At 39.1% G+C, this 21,503-nt stretch overlaps 1 protein-coding gene across 1 annotated transcript in view; it reads left to right on the forward strand.

Moving 5' to 3' along the window:
* Positions 1-21,503, forward strand: part of lrrc9 (leucine rich repeat containing 9) — a 121,367-nt gene that overhangs the window by 26,924 nt on the left and 72,940 nt on the right. Inside the window, exons 10-14 of the mRNA XM_072238349.1 lie at positions 25-156; positions 5,789-5,968; positions 6,838-6,955; positions 13,592-13,724; positions 19,350-19,490. Of these exons, the coding sequence (XP_072094450.1) occupies positions 25-156; positions 5,789-5,968; positions 6,838-6,955; positions 13,592-13,724; positions 19,350-19,490 (704 nt within the window). The remainder of the gene's footprint in view (positions 1-24; positions 157-5,788; positions 5,969-6,837; positions 6,956-13,591; positions 13,725-19,349; positions 19,491-21,503) is intronic.

Raw genomic sequence — 21,503 nt, forward strand, 5'->3', positions numbered from 1 at the left:
TAAATTTGTCTTTTCTCTTCACAGAACTGAAGTGGGCTATGAGATGGAAGTAAAGTCAATAACTGAGTTTTTAAATTTGAGTATTCTGTTTCTATTCATTGAACTGGAAACGGTGGGGAATATTCGTTTTGAAGAAGGCACACCCTCTGACGTGTGGTATGGTGATAGTTTCAAAATACATTGCTATAAGTCTTCAATTCCTTTCTTTTAAAATATTACTTGGGATAGTAACAACTAAAACAATAAAGTCTGCAACCTTGGGTAAATATATGCTACTCCTATCAAAAATAATTGGTTACATTTTACCAGCAATTATTTCACATTTATTAAGATATAATTTCACTTGTAATGCATTCTAGATCAGCCATAATGTCACTTGTATCACAAGACAATTAAATTGTATTTACTTTTGGCTGGAGAATCTATAGAAAGCCTCCAGTTCTGTCCTTTTCTCAGGTCTGTGAGTCTCTGAATTTCATGCCTGCATGTTGAAATATAGAAGTCAGAGGTGAACTGGAGATCAGATGCAACAAAATCAACAAATTTCTGCAATCATAATGGATTATCTTTACAAGAGTAACATGCATAAAATGCTGCACAAAATGCAGAGTGGGCTGCAGCCATGCATCAAGATGAACAGTGGAAGTTTTGGGCCAAAGCATTTCATCAGAACCAGAAACAAAGAGAGGAGGTAGCAATATAGAAAGTTGGAAAGGAGCACAAACTGGCAGGTGATAAGTGAATCTGAGTGAGAGAGGAAAGGTAGGGAAATGGGAATGATGTGAGAAACTTGGAGATGATATGTGGAAGAAGTAAAGGGTGGAGGAAGGTAGAATCTGATAGGAGAGGACAGTCAACTGTGAAATAAAAGGAAGCAGGTGGGGAACCAGAGGGAGGAAGGTGTGGGTGATTGCAGGTTGTGAGGGTAGAGCAGGTCAATAAGAAGGGGGTGATGATAAGGGAAAATCAAAAGGAGGAGGGGTTGAACAGCAGGGAATAGTTACAGAAAATGATGTGGATGCCATCAAGTCAGAAACTACCAAGGCAGAATATGAGATATTCCTCTAATCTGCATCCAGCCTCAGTGTGGCAATAGAGGAGGCTCTGGATAGACATGTAAGTGTGGGAATGGAAGTGGAATTAAAATTCTTTAGCAGATGGAGTGAAGTCTCATCGATGTAGAGATGTAATAAATGACACCTATGGATTCACATGTGATGTGCTGCCTCATCTGGAAGGAATGTTTGGGGCCCTGAATGGTGGTGAGAGAGGAGATGATAGGGATAGTGTAACACTTAGCATGGAGTTGGATCAGTGGAGAAGGTCGAGCTGAAAAGGGGGTCACGACAAGGACAGTTCGTGCAGAAAGCAGAAACAGGAGGGGAAGATGTGCCTGGTTGTGGTATTTCATTGGAGATGTTGGAGAGCCATGAGAAATATGCATACTGTCGATAGTTTCACATATATTTGTCCTTCAGCTTGAACCCATCTATGGGGAAGCCAGTCAGGTCTCACAGACTGGCAGAAGCAGGAACTCTTTTTAAAAGTTTATTAAAACCTGACCGTGCACCATGAGTTATTTAAATTTGGGAACTATAACAATACATACTGTATGAAATAACTAGAGATTATGTAATGTGAAATGCTATAACCTGTCATACTATTAAATGAAGTCTGCATCCAGTACTTACACTGCTTTTCACTCCTAACTGTAGCTTGTGGTACTTCGCTCACCCCTTCTGGTGGTCAATCCTGTTAGCAGATCTCTTGCAAGCAGCTCTTATTCTTCCTAATTCTTATCTGAATGATTTCGAAGGTACTTGTTCAATTTGGTCTGTACCTCCTTCTAAGTTGTCTCATCTTTCATGAGTCCTCATTATTTACAATCCAAAAATAACACCCATGGTAATTTGATTGATGTAACCTTCCCTTTTAATTGTACATACTATCCTTGTTCTGTTTGCCTGCTACATACCATGCATTGTTTGTTTTAGGCATGTTTGATATCCAGTCATGAGCTCAACAAAAATACTTTGGTGAAACAGGTTTGAGCTTTTCAGCATCAAGGAGTTAGTTGTTAACAAGTTTTTCTGTGATACATTTGCAAACACCTGTTGAAGACAGATCCAGCAACACCAGAGCCATCTATAATTCGGCTTGAAACTTTTTGCTGATATTGCAGTATGACAGGTACCTGGAAGAAATGCTTGTGTTTGAATATATAAATTCTCCCAAATTTCCTTTCCAGTTTATCACCTGTTTGAAAAGCTGAGCACTGACACTGAGTTCCTCCACAGCATCTTGGGACTGAAATTTCATTCAGTTTTAGTTCAGCACGCATTTTGCATTCTTGCTGAAGGCATAACCTGAATGCAAACAAAGTATGAAATACAATATTGCAAAAATCAAGTTTCACTTTAACAGAACTAAAAATCCCCCCCTTTTCATATTTATTCTTTACAATTAAATCTTTGGTGGTCTTAGTAAGATCCCGAAGCAATGAGCGAGCTAAAAGGAGATCATTTCACAGCGTTCTGGCATTGCCCTATTTTACCGTGATGGTTATTGACTAGCTGACTTGGTATCAGAACAGTTTTAGAGTCTTTCATTAGTCTTTTCCCTAATGTTGAAACCAAGTTCTGCAAATTGCACCAGCCATAACTCCTTGCTAAGGCCCCAAAGGTAGTGCTTGCATCTTATGAGGAACCTCCTTTGCAACTGCTGACACTTTTCTGTTGTGATGTGATGGAGGAGAGGAATCTTCTACTTGCTAGTTCCTTTCTCCTTGGCTTGGCCACAGTTCTTCAGGAGTCTTCTGGTTGAAACTTCTATTGATATACAAGCTATTGAATTTTTTTGACTTATGATAATGACTAATGATTCCACGGCTGTTGTCCAGAGCAAAGCTGATTTTTTTCCCTTTTGCATTAATAGAGCATTCTTGTACCAAGTAAGATTACTCAGCAATGGAGTCACATAAGAAAATGCAGTTCTAATTTTCCGTATCTCTCCCACTACACCCTCCTCTCCCCATCAATTTTCAATTTACAAATTCTGAACGAAGCTGTTTTGGCAGCAACTTCTCCAGTTGCGGCTCTTGCTAAGAAGTGTACATCAGGACTACATCAGTGCACATCAAATGCTGCCTGGCCTGCTGAGTTCCTTAAGCAATTTTGTGTGTGAGGCTCCTGCTTATATTGCTACTGCCACTTTATCAGCAATAGATAAAGCTATGCAAGTTTGTTTGAATTTGCTAACCACTCATGTAAATGTGAAAGTGTGTTTGCTACACTTCATCAAGGTAGGCTGTTGTATTGCTAGTGACAATGCCTTGTTTTTCAACTAAACTCAGAAAAGTGGCAGTTTTCTGAACAGGAATTATAGCAGGATCATACATGTTGAGGCCATGGGAATTTTCCTATTCTGTTCTGCTATTGTCATTTTCTTTGTAAAAACAAAACAAAATTCAGGAAAATATGAAAAATCTGCCATTCTAAAAGGAAATTCAGGTCCTTGAAAATCATTCTTCATGTCCCATCCTTAAGATTCTTGAGACTTTAATGATATACCCACCCCAATTTTAAAAAACTGAAAATTATTAATCTCCACCTATCTAACCCAAAATTCATACAGACTTCTTATTAGCAACCAACCTGTGCTAGCTATGATTTATTGCTTCAGTGCACTATCAAACCCAATTCTGTGAGTGGCTTGCACCAGTTCCAGTCAGCAGTTGCTGATTAAAGTTAATCTCCATATTTTACAAAGGTGATTTTTAACTAGATCCTACGGTGAAAGTTAGTCTGAACTTTTTGCAGGCTTATGAAGCCACAAGTGATTATGGGCAAATGTAGCCTCCCAAGTTTCCTGAAGTAATACTGATCACCTAGATAGACAAGAAAAGAGAGTTTCCAAATCCTGAAGGGATGACAAAGAATGCAGTATTAAGTGACAGTAATAAGAGAGACCAAACCAGTGTTTAAAATAGAGAAAAACAACAGGAATTCTGCAGATGCTGGAAATTCAAGCAACACACATCAAAGTTGCTGGTGAACGCAGCAGGCCAGGCAGCATCTGTAGGAAGAGGTGCAGTCGACATTTCAGGCCGAGACCCTTCATCGGCCTGAAACGTCAACTGCACCTCTTCCTACAGATGCTGTCTGGCCTGCTGCGTTTAAAATAGAGATCTGGTTGGGTTTTGAATTTAAAATTGGAGCCAATATGGTTAATCTGAATTCAACCAAAACCTGCCGACTTGTAATTGCCCAACCCAACCTAAACCAGCATAAGAAATTAGGTCCAATTAGGATTGCGTTAGGTACCCATTCTGTGCAGGTAAACATTAATGTGCTCAGTGGAGTCGGTCTTCAAGGCTGACCTTTGCTTCCATTCTCCAAGCTTGCATATAGAAACATAGAAAACATACAGCACAATACAGGCCCTTCAGCCCACAAAGCTGTGCCAAACATGTCCCTACCTTGGAACTACGTAGGCTTTACCCATAGCCCTCTATTTTTCTAAGCTCCACGTAGCCATCCAGGAGTCTCTTAAAAGACCCTATCGTCTCTGCCTCCACCACCGCCACCGGCAGCCCATTCCATGCACTCACCACTCTCTAGCCAATTCAGCCCTGGGGAAAAGCCTCTGACTATCCACACGATCAATGCCTCTCATCATGTTGTACACCTCTATCAAGTCACCCCTCATCCTCCGTCGCTCCAAGGAGAAAAGGCTGAGTTCACTCAAACTGTTTTCATAAGGCATGCTCCCCAATCCAGGCAACATCCTTGTAAATCTCCTCAGCACCCTTTCTATGGATTCCACATATGGCTGGAAGTTCCTTAAGTTATCCTCCAAGATCATCAGAGCTTTTTCCAATCAAGTCGACAACTTATTTTCCATCCATACTTAAAATTTTCTAAACGGTAATGACAGAAGAGAGAAAGGAACCAGAAGGTGAGCATCAAGGAATTGTTCAAATTTAATTAAAGAATTTGGATCCCAATGACTTTGTGAACTGTAGTTTAGGAGCATGGACAAAAACTAGTTAATTTTGTGGAAGAGAAGACTCGAGAGAAGTGAAAATAATGAAGCTGGACTGAGAGCATTGCATAGATTGCTGGAAGCAACAGTAGGGCCCAGGAATAGATGATGAAATGTCAAGGTGACAAGAAGTGAAAAGAAGCAAAAATATCAGTCCAGGGGTGAAACTGATATATGGGAGTTGACAATCCCAAATTATATTCAATTTCCACAAAGAGAAAAAGAATCTAAAGAAATGTCCTTAAGTGTTTGGTGGATCTGCAGGTCCATGGAGGAAAAAAAAAGAATGAATGCTTTATGTCAATGACCCTTCAGGGAAGCTAGAAATGTGAAACAACAAACATGCTTTAAATTGCAGAAAGAGGTAGAGATAGTGAGAACAGTGTGTGAATTTCTGAATACTTTGTGAAACTCAGTGGATGCTTAGCACAAAATGAAAACCACTTTGGTGATATAGTTATGGATTAATTGGAGCGAAGTTTGTGATGCAGATATGTATATGTATTATTTATGATAACTCAGGGAAGGTTCTCATATTTAGAGCAGAGAAGAATTTTATTTTTCCTAGATTTTCAAAAACTTTATTTAAAATTAAGATTTAAGATAGTTTTGTATTGCATGGTTAAGGTCATCATTATTGTCGCACAGTTTTAAAACTATTTGCAGTCTTCATGAGGAAACGTGGATCCGTAACTCATTCAAGGAATTTAGTTATAAATGAATCAATTATTCCTCCTTATGACAGGTTCACCTCTTGCTATGACGTAATCCTATCACGATTCTGTGCATGGGATTTCAAAAGACTTGGAGTGACAGGGTTAAAAATAAATCGTATAATCAGAGTTCATAATCGAATTCTAAGGCTGAAATATGAAGAAAAGGTCCTTTCCATTTTGAGCAAAGAAGGATCGTCATATAAATCAGAGTGAGTTATTTAATTCATGTGTTCCAATTTGAGTATCTTTTTACTTATAATGAAAACAGTTCGGTTTTGAGAACAATGCAACAAATTGTATTGTAAGACTTTTAAGAAAGAAATTGTATTTGTATTGTGCCATTTATACTCTCAGACCATCTCAATAAAAATATTGAAAGAAAAAAGACCACCTTAAAGCATCCTACGAACAATTAAGTAACTTTGATTAACTGTTGCAATTTGTAATATAGAAAAACAAGAATGCTTACTATTCATTTTGATTAATAAATTAATAGGCCTAAATTAAGATGAATTCCTCTGCTGCCTTATAGTTTTTCTTACATTGTAAATATATTTGATGCCCTAATTTCACAGAATTTATGACAATAAGCATTTCTTTAGAACAGAATAAGTAACAATCTTTACTGAAAGTGAATCTCATTTTTCTTCTCTAATATCAAACTACAGAAGGGCTGTCTTATCTGTCATCATTTTTTACTCATTACTACTTTCTTTCTTGCCACATTCTGCTGTGCCACACTTTCTTTTTCATTTGCTTTTTTTCCTTTCTCCCTTCTTTTCATGCTTCTTGCTTCTCTTACATTTTTAGTTCACTGCAGGAAGTCTTTTGGTATGACTTGTAAAGTGGTAACTACTGGAAAGGAAGAAAGCTTCACAATGAATATTTTAAGAATACCCAAAATACTTAACTTCCAGACAGAAGCTGATATAATTAAATTAGAAAGATCAAAATTTAGTGACTGTTAGGTAACAGGCATCATAGTGTTTGGTATATGTTTTCTGTATTGTGCAGAATGATCCTGTTCTATCAGTTAAATCATTTCTGGCCTGAAATCAAAATTTCTGCTTTTATTTAGAAACTACAAGAAGATGCTGGAATACCTGTTTTATGTATTTGATCCAGAAATATCCACTGGAGAGAATGAAATTCTATGTATTCTGGAGGATGGCTTCAAAAAAGCAGAAGTGTATAAAGTATGTAATATTTCACTAAATTAAATGGGTCACTAAAATGTCAGTTCACTACAACTTGCAGATGAATGCTTGCTCGTAAGGGAATTGCATCCCAGAAAGACTTTCGGGCCAAATGGTTAGTTTGTCATTTGAAGGTGGTTTTATGTGGTTATTTTTACTCTATTCTTTCTGTTTAACACTATTTTGATATCCTCATGATTATCTGAAACATGCTGACCTCAAAATTTGGATACACGGCACTATTTTTATCAGCATTACATTTTTGGAATTTTTTATCTCTGGAGTGGAATGTGTTTATTGACCATTTGTCTATCAAGCCACATCAGTCCAGGAATTTGACTGAGAAATTGTAGTTACAATTTGTCCGTGTGTGCCTGATGCAATTTCATCAAGCATGGAATTACTCATTGCTCCTCGCAGTATTACCTGGATCTTCTCCCCTCTCCTGGCCCTGATCTCATAAATGTCAACCCTCTTGCAATTTAAATTATGCAATAAGTAGCCATTAATGTGATTATTGAGGAGGTCAAATATATGTCAGCTTGTCCTTTCTTCTCAACTGTTAACCTCACAGAACTAACCTTGGTCCCACTCAGTACATTTTAAAACAAGGTCCCAATTACCTTCCATCAGAACTCCATGTAATCTCTTCTTTGACTTTAGCCTTATTGAGTTCGGATAGCACTATAGCAACTCAAGTGTCATTTATTGTTCTCATATTTGGTTCCTAGAATTGCTGTTTGGATTCCTGGTGTAGTCTAACTAAGGCTTTGCACTGTTCTTGACATATAAAGACCAGTAACCTGTCAGTATTTATGACTATTTTACACTTTTTGTTTGATGGTGTAGGATCTGCATTGTTTCGCCGTTTAGAATGTATCTGATTTATCCTCTTTAGTTACAAAACGTCTCGTATTTTCCTGCATTGATATATTTTTCTGTAATTTTGGCCATATATTAATAATTCCCTGTAAACTAATGCTTCGACCTATATTTCTATGGTGTCTCCTGCCTTTGTGTCATTCTCAAGCTTGTATTGGCGGTCTTTTCTACAATCAACCAGATTTTTTTTTGTAATCACTGATTGCAAGCTACCAACTTGTGTGCTTGTCCATTACACCAAGTCACCCTTTAGTTTCTGAAGCAGATCAATAATTATCATTAGAATTCCACCACTCATCCATTGTTTTCGGTCGGGTGCCGGACGCTCGGAGAGATTTGGTGGGGGGGGCGGGTGCCCAGCGTTCAGCTGGGGGCCGTGGTTGAGTGGTCGGCGACTTGTGCCGGCTCCCCCACTGGACTTAGTATGGTGAGGAGGATGTGAGGACACCTAGCAGGACTGAAAAAAATAAGACCCGACAAAGGGTGGATGAGCTCCTTCTGAGCCAACGGCCATCTTCCGTGGAAGAGATTAAACCCTCACCACATATCTACGAATCGTATGCTATGCACCTAGTTAGAAGAGACATGATGAACTTGGGCGCCGCACCGTGTGCCTGGACCTGCCCAAGGCCTCCGCCTAAGGAGCTCGAAGAAGCGACTGCGGTTGGAGACCAACACGGCCTCGAGCTCGAGTTTGGCGGTGGCGGCAGGTGGTGCCAAGGCAGCCAGTGAGAACAAACTGGAGGAGAGGCTGTACTTGGTGCTGTCACAAGATCGAAGAAGATGGAGGTGCATAGCCGCCAACCATGGATTCGGGATGGCACCCACTGACTGACTGACTGACTCATCTATACATTATACCCATTAAATTTTTATGCATCAAGCTTGTTCCAGGCTGGCACTATAGGCAATTTGCAATGTCTGCATTTTACTACATTAATTCATTAATCTAAAGGCAAAAAAAAACTGCAGACACTGGAATTCAAAATTAAAACAGAAAATGTTGGTAATAAATGGCTCCATCTATGGAGAGAGAAACAGAATTGATGTTTTGGTTTGAGTCAGAGAGCAATACAGTACAAATAATGACCCTCCAGTCCTACTAGTCCTTTCTCAGCCAGCTAGCTCCAATTTCTTGCATTTGGTCTATATCTCTCTAACTTCCCACCCTTCTATGCCCTTCTATCCAAATGCTTCTTAAATGATACAATTTACCTGCCTCAAACACTTCTTCTGACAGCTCACTCCATATACTCAGCAACTTCTGCATGGAAAAAGTTGCTCTTCAGTCTCTTTTAAATCTTTTCCTTGCACCCTAAATCTATGGTCCCTATTTGGGTCTCCCAAAACATGGAAAAGACAGTTATCGTCCACCTTATTTATACTTATAATAATTTTAAATGTTTTTATAAGGTCGCCCCTCATTGTCCTTCATCAAGGAGTAGAAAGCCAGCCTGCCTAACCTCTCCCTAAATCTCAGGCCCTCTAGCCTGGCAACATTATCATAAATATTTCCTGTACTCTTTCAAGTTTTTAAGTACATATTTCCTATAAATGGGTGACCAAAACTGTACACTATTCTTCAAATGTGGCCTCATCAATGACTTGTACAACTGCACATAATGTTGCAGCTCCTATACTCCATGCCTAAGCTATAAAGGTCAGTGTGCTAAATGCCTTTCTCACTACCCTATCTACCTGTTACACCACTTTCAACAAACTATGCCCTTGTACTCCTTAATCCCTCTTTTTTATTACATACTGTAGTGCCATTCACAGTACAAGTCCCTGCCTGGTTTGACTTTCCAAAATGCATCACCTCATACTTGTCTGTATTCAATCCATTTGCCACTCCTCAGCCCACTTCCCTAACTGATCAAGATCTCCCTGTCATCTACGACAACCTTCTTGACGATCATCAACACTTGCTAATTTTGTGTCATCCGTAAACTTATGGATTAAGCCTTGTGTGTTAGCAATCAAATCATTTGTATAAATGAAGAATAACAACTGACCCTTGCTGCATGTCAATAATCACTGGCCTCCAGTCTAAGATACAATCATCACCCTCTACTTCCTACATCTGAGCCAACAGTGAATCCACCTAACACCCTTTCCTTAGATTTCACAGGACCCAACCTTCCAGACTGGCCAACCATATGGGGTCTTATTAAAGGCCTTGCTAAAGCCCAAACAGACAACATCTACTTCTTTACCCACATCTTTCCTTTTGGTTACCTCTTTAAAAGAACTCCAAAAGATTCATTGAGCACAGCTTTCCACACAGAAAGCCAAGCTCACTGCACCTAATCAGACTTTATCTATCCAAATACTGGTAGATCCTGTCCCCCAGAATTTCCTCTAGTAACTTTCCCATTACTGCTATCCAGCTTGTAGTTTACTGGCTTATACTTGCTACCTTTCAAACAATTAAAGTAGCGACCTTCCAGTCTTTGGGAACTTAACCAGTGGCTAAAAATGAAGCAACTATATCCACAAAGGGCTCTGTAGTTTCCTTTCTAGACTCCCACAAACTCAGAGGATACAGTTGGTGAGGCCCTGGGGAATTATCCACCTGCAAACCTCCTTCCTGGTAATATGAATGTCCTCCAAATCATCTCCACTTGGTTACCTTATTTCTTGAACAACCATTATCTCTGTTTTTCTCTCTCTACAGATGCTGCCTGATCTGTTGAGTATCTTCAAGTTTTATTACTACATTCATAGCTGTATTATCTGGCATACTATATTTTTCCTTTTATCTGGTACAGGTACTTTTTAGTCCAATAGAGTTGAGTATATTTCATTTTTTCTCTGCTGAGTGAAAAGGAGACCTTGTCGGGTAATGTAATGGTTAACAATGGTCCATAATAGAAACTGTTCTACATAATTCATAAGCACCATCATTAAGTTGTTGTGTTCACTTTAAGAGAATGGTGTCTGACATAATTATGTCAGTGTAAGGCAACTGCTTTTGATTTGTTCGTAATGGAAGTAAAAGGCTGTGGCTTTTGTTAGGCACATAAAATGACCCTCGCATGTTTTATTCACAAAATCTTGCAGCCTCATGACAATAGCGTAGTATAGAGCGCTATTGAGTGCATGCATGTTACTTGTCCAGCATCCCATATCAGCACAGAGCTGTAAGCAGCCAGAGGCACTTCTTCTCTCAGCTGATGCGTACTCATGCATAACACATCAGTCATGATGTCTCCATTTTTACGTAGTCTACTTTTGGGATACCGTATTAAACTAAAGGGTGAATTGCCAGGTCAAGGACATCACTCTAGCAGTTTCACGCTTATGTTGGTCCCCAAAACCCAACATAGGTACATAAAGGGTAATGTGCAGCCAACAAATGTTATACTGTCACATAAAATTGGATAGCCCAGATCAATGGAATGTACAAAGAAAAGATTTGACTGCATTAACTATTCTGGAGGGATTCTGTAATATTTGACAAATGAGTTTAAGATCTCACTGTCATGAAAAATCAATTCTTAATCCTAGTTTTACCATAATTAGAGACAGAAAAGATTGTAATGCTGGAAGTCTGGAGCAAAATGCATAAAGCTGGAGGAACTCAGCGGGTCAGGCAGGTAGAGGGAAACGGATGGTTGATGTTTTGGTCAAGACCCCACATCAGGACTGGAAAGGAAGAGGGAAGATACCCAAAATAAAAATAAGGGGAAAGGGATTGTGCAAGAGCTGTTGGGTAGATCGAGGTGAGGGGCACGGTAGGCAGCTGAGGGAGGGTGAGAGTTGAAATGATAGAAGCTGGGAGGTGGTTAGTGGAAGTAACAAAGGGCTGAAGAAAATGGCATTTGATAGGAGGGAACTGAACCGTGGAATACAGGAAGGTGTTTCATGGGAGGTACTGGAGGGAGGTAAGTGTGAGTGATGGGCATATTGAGAGGGTGGAGAGGAGAAATATGGGGTAATGGGGACCAGTAGTAGGTTAAGGTGGGTGTGAGGTGGTCAGGGCAGAGGGGATGATTACTGGAAGCTGGAGAAATTGATGTCCATGTCTTTGGGTTGGAGACTACTAAGGCAGAATATGAGCATAAACTTGGCATAAGAGGAGGCTGTGGCTAGACATGGCAGTGTGCGAATGGGAAGTGGAATCAAAATGGTTGGCCACTAGGAGATCCCAGCTGGTACAGCAGACAGAGTGAAGGTGCTTGATGAAGTCTGTCACATTGGAGAATACTCCCTTTCTCTCACCTGCCTATTACTCCCCTCACCTGGATCCACCTGTTACTCACCAGCTCTTGCTGGTTATACTGGCTATTTTTCTGGGTATAATGGCTATCTTCCCTCTTTCTTTCTAGTCCTGATGAATGGTCTCAATCCGAAATGTCCAGTGTCTATTTTCTGAGTTCGCTGAGTTCTGGGTTTTGTGTGTTGCTTTTTGGGTAAGCCTAGTTCACCACTATCAACAGTTTTAAATCTAGCAAAATGCCAGTACAAATATAGGCACAATACAAGTATTATAATTCAAATTTATAAATTTAAATATCCCAAATTCCAAGTAAATATCAATTAAGAATATGAGAAATGGAAGAAGCAATTGACAATACAATTCCTTTGAACTTCTTTTATTACTCCGTATGATTGTAGCTGATCCTCTATCCCAAGTACACTGTCCCACTGAATTCTTGGATCACATTATTCTGTTATGCCCAAAAATCATTGAATTTCATCTTCCTGTATACTTAACTGGATATCCATAGCCCTATGGGATAGAGAACCATTAACATTTACAGCTCCTGCGTAAAGAAATTCATCATCATCTCTGTCCCAAGTGGTCAAGGCTTTATCCTATGACTATGCCTTCTTGTTCTTGATTGTGCAGTTGAGGAAACTGTATCATACTAACTACTCTTTCAAATTGTCCATATCTCACAGAGATCATCTCTTGCTCCTTTAGATTCTAGTGAGTCCAAAGCCGTTAAGAAGTGCCCATTGCTATCTGATTGCTTAGATGGAATTGGATGGTCTATTTGTTTCCAACAAGACCTCGAGGTATATTTTCTATACCTGACCTCAGAAGTTATGCATGAAGATCTATTAATATCAGATGCTGTTGAAAAGTAGTCCAGAGAATGATTTATTTAAATTGAAAGATCTCACCCCCATGTATCTGTTGTGGGGCTGTTATTTATCATATGAATCTGGGTTATTTTTATGAGTGCTTTCTTTTTTTATATCATTGTTCTATCATGACTAAAAATATCCAATAACATGATAGATCATTGACAAAATTACATGACTGATACTTAAATTCCTCCAAATTGTTAGGAGTGTTGCAAAATCTCATCCCTTGTTTATTATAGTATCCTAGGATTTTGTTCATTTGTCCCTGGAAACTTGGGTTTTTAGCCTGTTCAAGTATTCTGCAAACTTGTTTTGTTCGTGATAAATTACTGGAGGGTATACGTGTTTGATATCTGATCATCCATCCGCTTGTATTTCCCCAAGTAAAATAAACTAATCAAGCAATTGAAATTTTAAGTTTATCTCAAATACTTTTGATGTTTTCAGAGTTTTCAGTACTATTTTACAATTAATGGTTTGTATATTGCCATGTTTTTCTCCTTAATATCCTTAACTTTTAGTTTTCTGGAACAATCGCCAATTTAGAAATATAATTGATCTGTTCTGAAAGTTGCTTATATGTTCATAATACAAGGAACTACAAATGTACCACACAATGAATTTAACTAATCCATATGTTATTGCATGTCTTCACAGTTTCTAGGTCGTGATGAGGCAGTTCCTCTCTGCAACAGTATGAGTTTATGTGAACAGCCCAGAATAGAATACCTGCAGCAACAAGCAGAAACCTGGAATACTAGCTTAATTGATCCAGTACCTTTCAGATATGGTAAAAGAATCTGGTGTAAAGGATTTTGATATTTTTCCTTATGCTTTTAAGTATTGTTTTCACAAAATATGAAAAACAAGAATAATATGGTATACTGGAGTCTACTAAAAATTGAATCACAACTGGAGATCTTTCAACCTTTTGAGCTTTTATCAACTCTTGTGAAGGGTGGTTCGTCCGACTGCCGCATTTTCCCTCGTGCCCTTACTGCCTTTTGCTCCTTCTAATTTTCATCCAATTAGCTTTTCTGGCAATTGTTTTTGAGTTTGACTCCACTCATTCTCTAGAAGTGGTTTTCTTCCTCATATCACCTTTACCATCATGTGAATCAATATTTTTGTTTCTGATCTTTAGAAACAACTCCTCTTCATTTATACTATCTCAATCCTTTACATTTATAAACATTAATTAATTTCCCCTTGGTCATCTTTGTTCTATGGAGAACACTTTAATGTCTCCATTCTCTCCATGTTATATTATCTTTGGATCTAATCTGGTAAGTGCCTTCTTTATCCTTTGCAAAACATTCACATTTATCCAAATTTGTAATGACCAGAATTGGACACAATATCTTGCAAATATTGAACTAGTTTTCAACAATTGAAATGTTCAGCTACTAATTTTTGCACTTATAAAGATTTTTGCATGAAAATCTTTAAACTTCTAATTTTATTTATTACATAATAGCTCTCTTTATTTGTCCAAACAAAATTTGTTACCCCATTCTTTTCAGTGATGAATTTCATCTGACATACCTACTGTATTCCTTTACTATCTTCTGCTAGACAAGTATTACGTTGCTGTCAGTTGTGAAGATGTCCTGACTAGGGTTTTAACAAACAGCAACCGAACAAATCTGCTTACTCTTTAATGAAATTTATTTGCATGAGTCTGAGAGATTTTAGAAATCTATAAAATCCCTCCATTTCTGTTTACTGCTTCATTCTACAAGGTGAGCCGCATATATTGTTGTTCTGAATACAACTGTAACCTGCTGAGGCATAACTTGCCATCCTCCCCTAATTCCAGTCTATCTCAGTCTTTATTTATTATATAACAGATCAAAATTTCTGTAATAACTGGCAGTAATACTTGCTGATGACCAGGCCCACCCTTTCTTGAACTACATTGGCTGAAAGTTTTTATCTTAAAAATAAGATGTCCTTAGATATTAATAATGTTCCGCTTTAATATATTGTAATGTTATTGTACATCCCCCGTCTTTCCTTGGCATGAACAAACAGAACCATAGCTTACCCCCACCTCCTCCTTCTGACTGCCATTTGACAAAATATCACTAAGTCTCAAAGTCAGAATTTTGAATAACATTGCATGTTGTCAAGCACAATTTGAAAAGTAAATGTGGCTTTATAGTTGTATTGGAATTTCAAATCAGTGGGATTCACTTCAAACAGGTGGAAAGTGAGGTTGAATAGATTTTCAAACTAACATTTTAGATGGGAACACACTTGCGCCAGGACTTTTCAACTCAGAAATGCAGGTGAAAACCATCTAACTGTATATTGACATAAAACACCATGTGTAAATAATCTAGTCTTTTCGGCAGACAGTGGGACTTAATTTCGTTAGTCCAAGTACTCTGCCATTTTTTTTCAGTCGAGTACTTCCAAAGGAGTCGAATAAAGAAACAGACATATGGATCCCTCCCCCTCCTGTCTTCTCCTATCATTTTGGATCTCCCCCTCCCCCTCCAACTTTCAAATCTCTTACTCACTCTTCCTTCAGTTAGTCCTGATGAAGGGTCTCGGCCTGAAACGTCAACTGCACCTCTTCCTAGAGATGCTGCCTGGCCTGCTGCGTTCACCAGCAACTTTGATGTGTGTTGCTTGAATTTCCAGCATCTGCAGAATTCCTGTTGTTTGACATATGGATTATTTTTTAAAACAGTGGCAATCAAAGCAAAGATATAGTTAAGCATGGAATACACATGTCTGTTCTATATCTCTATGAACATCTTGCACAGTTACAGAGTTGTTGGTTGTGTCATGGCACACTTGGACATTAAATATTTTGTCAGTTTTGAACATGTGGGTGCAGCTGGCTGTTTCCACTGGCTGAGTAGCTTGAAACTTAGGTTCACAGTCTCAGAAGAAGAGGCATACCATTTTTAACACAAAATAATCTACAGATGCTGGGGTCAAAGCAACACTCACAACACGCTGGAGGAACTCAGCAGGTCGGGCAGCATCCGTGGAAACGATGAGTCGATGTTTCGGGCCGGATCCCTTCGTCAGGACCATTTTTAGCACTGAGTTGAAGAGAAATTTCTTTACTCAGAGGATGGTGAATCAATGATTGAGCTATGGAAGCTCAGTCATTGACTTAAGACAGAGATAGGTAAATTTCTGGATATTAAGGGAACAAATAGATATGTGCAAAGTGCATTATGAGGAAAGCAAAATGGCACTAAGGTAGAAGATCAGTCATGATCTTGATAGATGGCACAGCCTTCTCAAAGAGCCAGTTAGACCACAGGACCATAAGAGATAAGAGTAGAATTAGGTCGTTCCACCTATTGAGTCGGCTGTTTTTTTTCTCAACCTCATTCTTCCGCTTTCTCCCTGTATCCTTTAACTCCTTTACCAATCAAGAACCTATTAATCATTTCCTTAAATTCACTCAATAACTTAGCTTGCACGGTGTTCTGTGGCAACAAATTCCATAGATTCATCACTGTTTAGCTGAAAAAACACTCCTCTCAGTTTTAAAAGGAAGTAATTTTTTTCTGACTTTTATTCTGAGGCTGTGCCCTGAGATCTTAAACTTTCCTACTAATGGAACCATCCATTCTACATCGATTTTATCCAGGCCTTGCTGCATTCCGTAGTTTTCAATGAGATCCCTTTCGGGCTTCTGAAATCCATCAAGTACAGGCCCAGAACTATCCAACACTCCTCATATGTTACGCCTTTCATTTCTGGTATTATTCTTGTGAACCTTCTCTGAGCCTTCTCCAGGGTCAGCACATCCTTCCCAAGATACAGGGCCCAAAATTGCTCACAATATTCCAAATGCAAATCCAATAGTCTATTTCTGCTTCAAATTTTGATGATTTTAAGGGGGTCACAAGTTGACCTTGTATTACATTTGCATGGCTCTGTTAATAGAGTTAGTTCACAATTCTTTATGATGTAAGAGTAGATTTCTTTGCTGTTACTGCCAAGTCTTGTGCTACCTGAAAGATCTGAAATTGTGCCCTGATTGCACATATGGATGTTCGGTTGGAAATAAAATCTACTTTTTTTAAATTAAAAGACTAATAAAATTCTCGAGTTAATATGATAAAGAAACGGAAACAACTTCTTCCATAAATTGAGTAAAAAAAATTTACAAAGATAGGCTTGGAAATTCCCATATTTACAGTGGCATGCAAACGTTTGGGCACCCCGGTCAATATTTCTGTTACTGTGAATAGCTAAGCAAGTAAAAGATGACCTGATTTCCAAAAGGCATGAAGTTAAAGATGACACATTTCTTTAATATTTTAAGCAAGATTACTTTTTTATTTCCATCTTTTACAGTTTCAAAATAACAAAAAAGGAAAAGGGCCTGAAGCAAAAGTTTGGGCACCCTGCATAGTCAGTACTTAGTAACACCCCCTTTGGCAAGTATCACAGCTTGTAAACACTTTCTGTAGCCAGCTAAGAGTCTTTCAATTCTTGTTTGGGGGATTTTCACCCATTCTTCCTTGCAAAAATCTTCTAGTTCTGTGAGATTCTTAGGCCGTCTTGCATGCACTGCTCTTTTGAGGTCTATCCACAGATTTTCGATGATGTTTAGGTCGGGGGACTTGAGGGCCATGGCAAAACCTTCAGCTTGCACCTTTTGAGGTAGTCCATTGTGGATTTTGAGGTGTGCTTAAGGTCATTATCCTGTTGTAGAAGCCATCCTCTTTTCATCTTCAGCTTTTTTTACAGACAGTGTGATGTTTGTTTCCAGAATTTGCTGGTATTTAATTGAATTCATTCTTCCCTCTACCAGTGAAATGTTCCCCGTGCCACTGGCTGCAATACAAGCCCAAAGCATGATCGATCCATCCCTGTGCTGAACAGTTGGAGAGGGGTTTTTTTCATGAAATTCTGCACCCTTTTTTCTCCAAACATGCCTTTGCTCATTGCAGCCAAGAAGTTCTATTTTAACTTCATCAGTCCACAGGACTTGTTTCCAAAATGCATCAGGCTCGTTTAGATGTTCCTTTGCAAACTTCTGATGCTGAATTTTGTGCTGAGGACGCAGGAAAGGTTTTCTTCTGATGACTCTTCCATGAAGGTCATATTTGTGCAGGTGTCGCTGCACAGTAGAACAGTGCACCACCACTCCAGAGTCTGCTAAATCTTCCTGAAGGTCTTTTGCAGTCAAACGGGGGTTTTGATTTGCCTTTGAGCAGTTCTCTCAGAAAGTTTTCTTGGTCTTCCAGACCTCAACTTGACCTCCACCATTCCTGTTAACTGCCATTTCTTAATTACATTACGAACTGAGGAAATGGCTACCTGAAAATGCTTTGCTATCTTCTCCTGCTTTGTGGGCGTCATTTATTTTAATTTTCAGAGCGCTGAGCAGCTGCTTAGAGGAGCCCATGGCTACTGATTGTTGGGACAAGGTTTGAGGAGTCAGGTTATTTATAAAGCTTTGAAATTTGCATCACCTGGCCTTTCCTAATGATGACTGTGAACAAGCCATAGCCCTAACAAGCTAATTAAGGCCTGAGACCTTGGTAAAAGTTATCTGAGAGTTCAAATCTCTTGGGGTGCCCAAACTTTTGCATGGTGCTCCTTTCCTTTTTTCACTCTAAAATTATACAAAACAAAAATAATACACTAATCTTGCTTAAAATGTTGAAAAGAATGTTTCATCTTTAACTTTATGACTTTCGGAGATCAGTTCATCTTCTACTTACTTAACTATTCACAGTAACAGAAATTTTGACCGGGGTGCCCAAACTTTTACATGCCACTGTACTTCTTTATGAACAAAATGGACACAGGTCTTGGAAGATCAATTAGTGGCAGATGAAAATATCTGCCGAATTCGTACGCTTCCAGAGTCTTGTACTGAACAATTCTTCCTTATCGTTCCAGACAGGAAGCATTGGTTTGCAAAATTAGAGACCTTGTTGATCTATAGTTCCTAATGTCTCTCTCCAGAAACCATCAATTTGCTTGAATTGAGAGGTTAAGAAAGCCTGATGTGATGCCAGGAAGCTGAGCACAGACTACGTACCTTGATGAAATGCAGTTACTTTGAACTTTGTTCTCCCATTAGGTTCAGGTATAATTATCAGCTTTTGGATATTCTGAGGTCTGTTATGCACACCATTTTTGAGCATGGCTTGCAGTTTACATTGATTGACCTTTCAACTAGTAATGGAAGAGTGCTGTCACCTAATTAGAACAACACTGATTTCCTTGCTTGACTTCCCTTGGGATCATCAAAGAAATCATCACAGTGAGGATTTTGGAAGGAAGTGGAGGGAATCAGTCATTTTAATCATTTTTCAAAAAATCCATATTACTGCTAATTTATATAGTTACTAAACATGATTGAACATAGAGCATACTATTTTTCACAAGTTATTGAAATTCAGTTCTACGACTTTACTTTTAGGTCAACTGATCATTGCCAAGGTCTTCCTTGGACATAGTGTTCAAGCCTTTGATTCAGAACTGGTTCAACAGCTAAAGTATCCAAATGCAAATTCTGTCTACAGACCACGAAAGGTAGATACCAGATCTGCCATTGATAAAGGTAATGAGGTGCATAATACATTGATATTGCTTTAGGGAAAATAGTAAATTGTCTTTGAATAATTAAATTGTCAAGAAAAGCAAAACAAAGGCAGAATATTGGAATAACATCTTGGTAATGTTCAGCAAATACAGGCTTTTAGTCAGGTGTGTCTGATTCATCAGCACTCGTGTCACTGTTGTAAGATTTTTTTCCCAGGAAGATGGCAGTGTGTTAGGATGCAGCAGCCACGCTGGGTCCAATCAAAAGTGTATTTCTTCATTTTTTTGTTTTAATGATCACAAGGTACTGCTGAATACTTAGAACGTCAATTCATACAAGACTATCCCATAAGCAAGTTGCTCAATAGTGATGGAACCGGACTTATTGTGCACCCTTGTTGGGTTGTCGCCTTGACTTGTTCTGAACCGTTGAATGGTGCGCGGTCCAAAAAAAAGACGTGAGTGATTGTCTTGGACATTTTTATTGTGATTACAAGACCCTGTTGGACATTAGTAATGTAGAATACTGCAGGTCTGGTTTGCTGATTCATTGGTAAGGCGGGCAGCAGGGGAGCAGTGTGCCTTGATTGTGGTGAGGGCTAGGCATAGGCCAGAGGTTGCCTGTTGTAGTTGTCCAGGGAAGGTGATGCCGAGACAGCGTGAGAGAGCCTGCTGCAGGCACGCTGGAATCTGTTCTGTGCTTGCTTGGTTCTACCCTCCGGTGTTTGCTCGGTGGAAGAGCAAGCTGAATAATCAGGGACTTGGGCTATATTTTTTCTTTGTGACTATGTTTTTCTGAAATCATAACTATAAGTGCCATTTGTGCTATGTTCTATGTGCAGTGTGTTGTGTGCTGTTGATAATGTGTTTTGCACCTTGGCCCTGGAGGGACGTTGTTTCATTTGGCTATACTCATGTATGGTTGAATAATAATTAAACTTAGAACCTGAAGTCTCTTAGTAAAACCTACATTGCTCTTCAGGCAATGTACTCAAATTGTCCTGAGTTTCTGCTTATAAACACCAGGTGTCTTCATTTCTCCTTGTGTTTGAATTTGTAATCTGGCCATTAAACCAGTGGCCCTGGACCCTCGACCTTCTCCTTGCCCTCTGCATTTGAGTTAAGTTTGAAATGTAAACACTGAAATTATACACTTCACAAGCAAAACACAAGCTTAAAAACTGCTGCAGAGATAACAGGTATAGACTATAACGCAGTCCATGTTTGCATTTATCTTGAAACATGGAACATATGATTCAGACACAGGAATAGGCCACTCATAAGAACATAAGAAACAGGAGCAGGAGTAGGCCATCTGGTCTGTCAAGCCTGCTCCGCCATTCAATAAGATCATGGCTGATCTGTCCATAGACTCATCTCCACCTACCTGCCTTTTCCCCATAACTCTTAATTCCCCTACTATGCAAAAATCTACCCAACCTTGTTCTAAATATTTTTACTGAGGTAGCCTCCACTACATCATTGGGCAGAGAATACCACAGATTCACTACTGTCTAGGGAAACCATTTCCTCCTCATCTCTGTCCTAAATCTACTCCCCCAAATCTTGAGGCTATGTCCCCTAGTTCTAGTCTCACCTCCCAGTGGGAACAACTTTCCTGCCTCTATCTTACCTATCCCTTTCATAATTTTATATGTTTCTATCATTCTTCTGAATTCTAGCAAATACAGTCCTGGGTGACTCAATCTCTCTCCATAGTCTAACCCATTCATCTCTGTAATCTCCTCTGCACTGCCTCCAAAGTTAGTATATCCTCCTTCAAGTAAGGAGACCAGAACTGCACACAGTACTCTAGGACTGGCCTCACCAGTACCCTGTACAGTTGCAGCATAACCTCCCTGCTCTTAAATTCAATCCATCTAGCAATGAAGGCCAACATTCTATTTGCCTTCTTGACAGCTTGCTGCACCTGCAAACCGACCTTTTGTGATCCAAGTACAAGCACTCCCAAGTCCCTCTGCACAGCAGCATGCTACAATTTTTTATCATTTAAGTAATAATCTGCTGTTTC

Source organism: Mobula birostris, chromosome 1, assembly GCF_030028105.1.
Source record: "Mobula birostris isolate sMobBir1 chromosome 1, sMobBir1.hap1, whole genome shotgun sequence".
NCBI classification, from domain to species: domain Eukaryota; kingdom Metazoa; phylum Chordata; class Chondrichthyes; order Myliobatiformes; family Myliobatidae; genus Mobula; species Mobula birostris.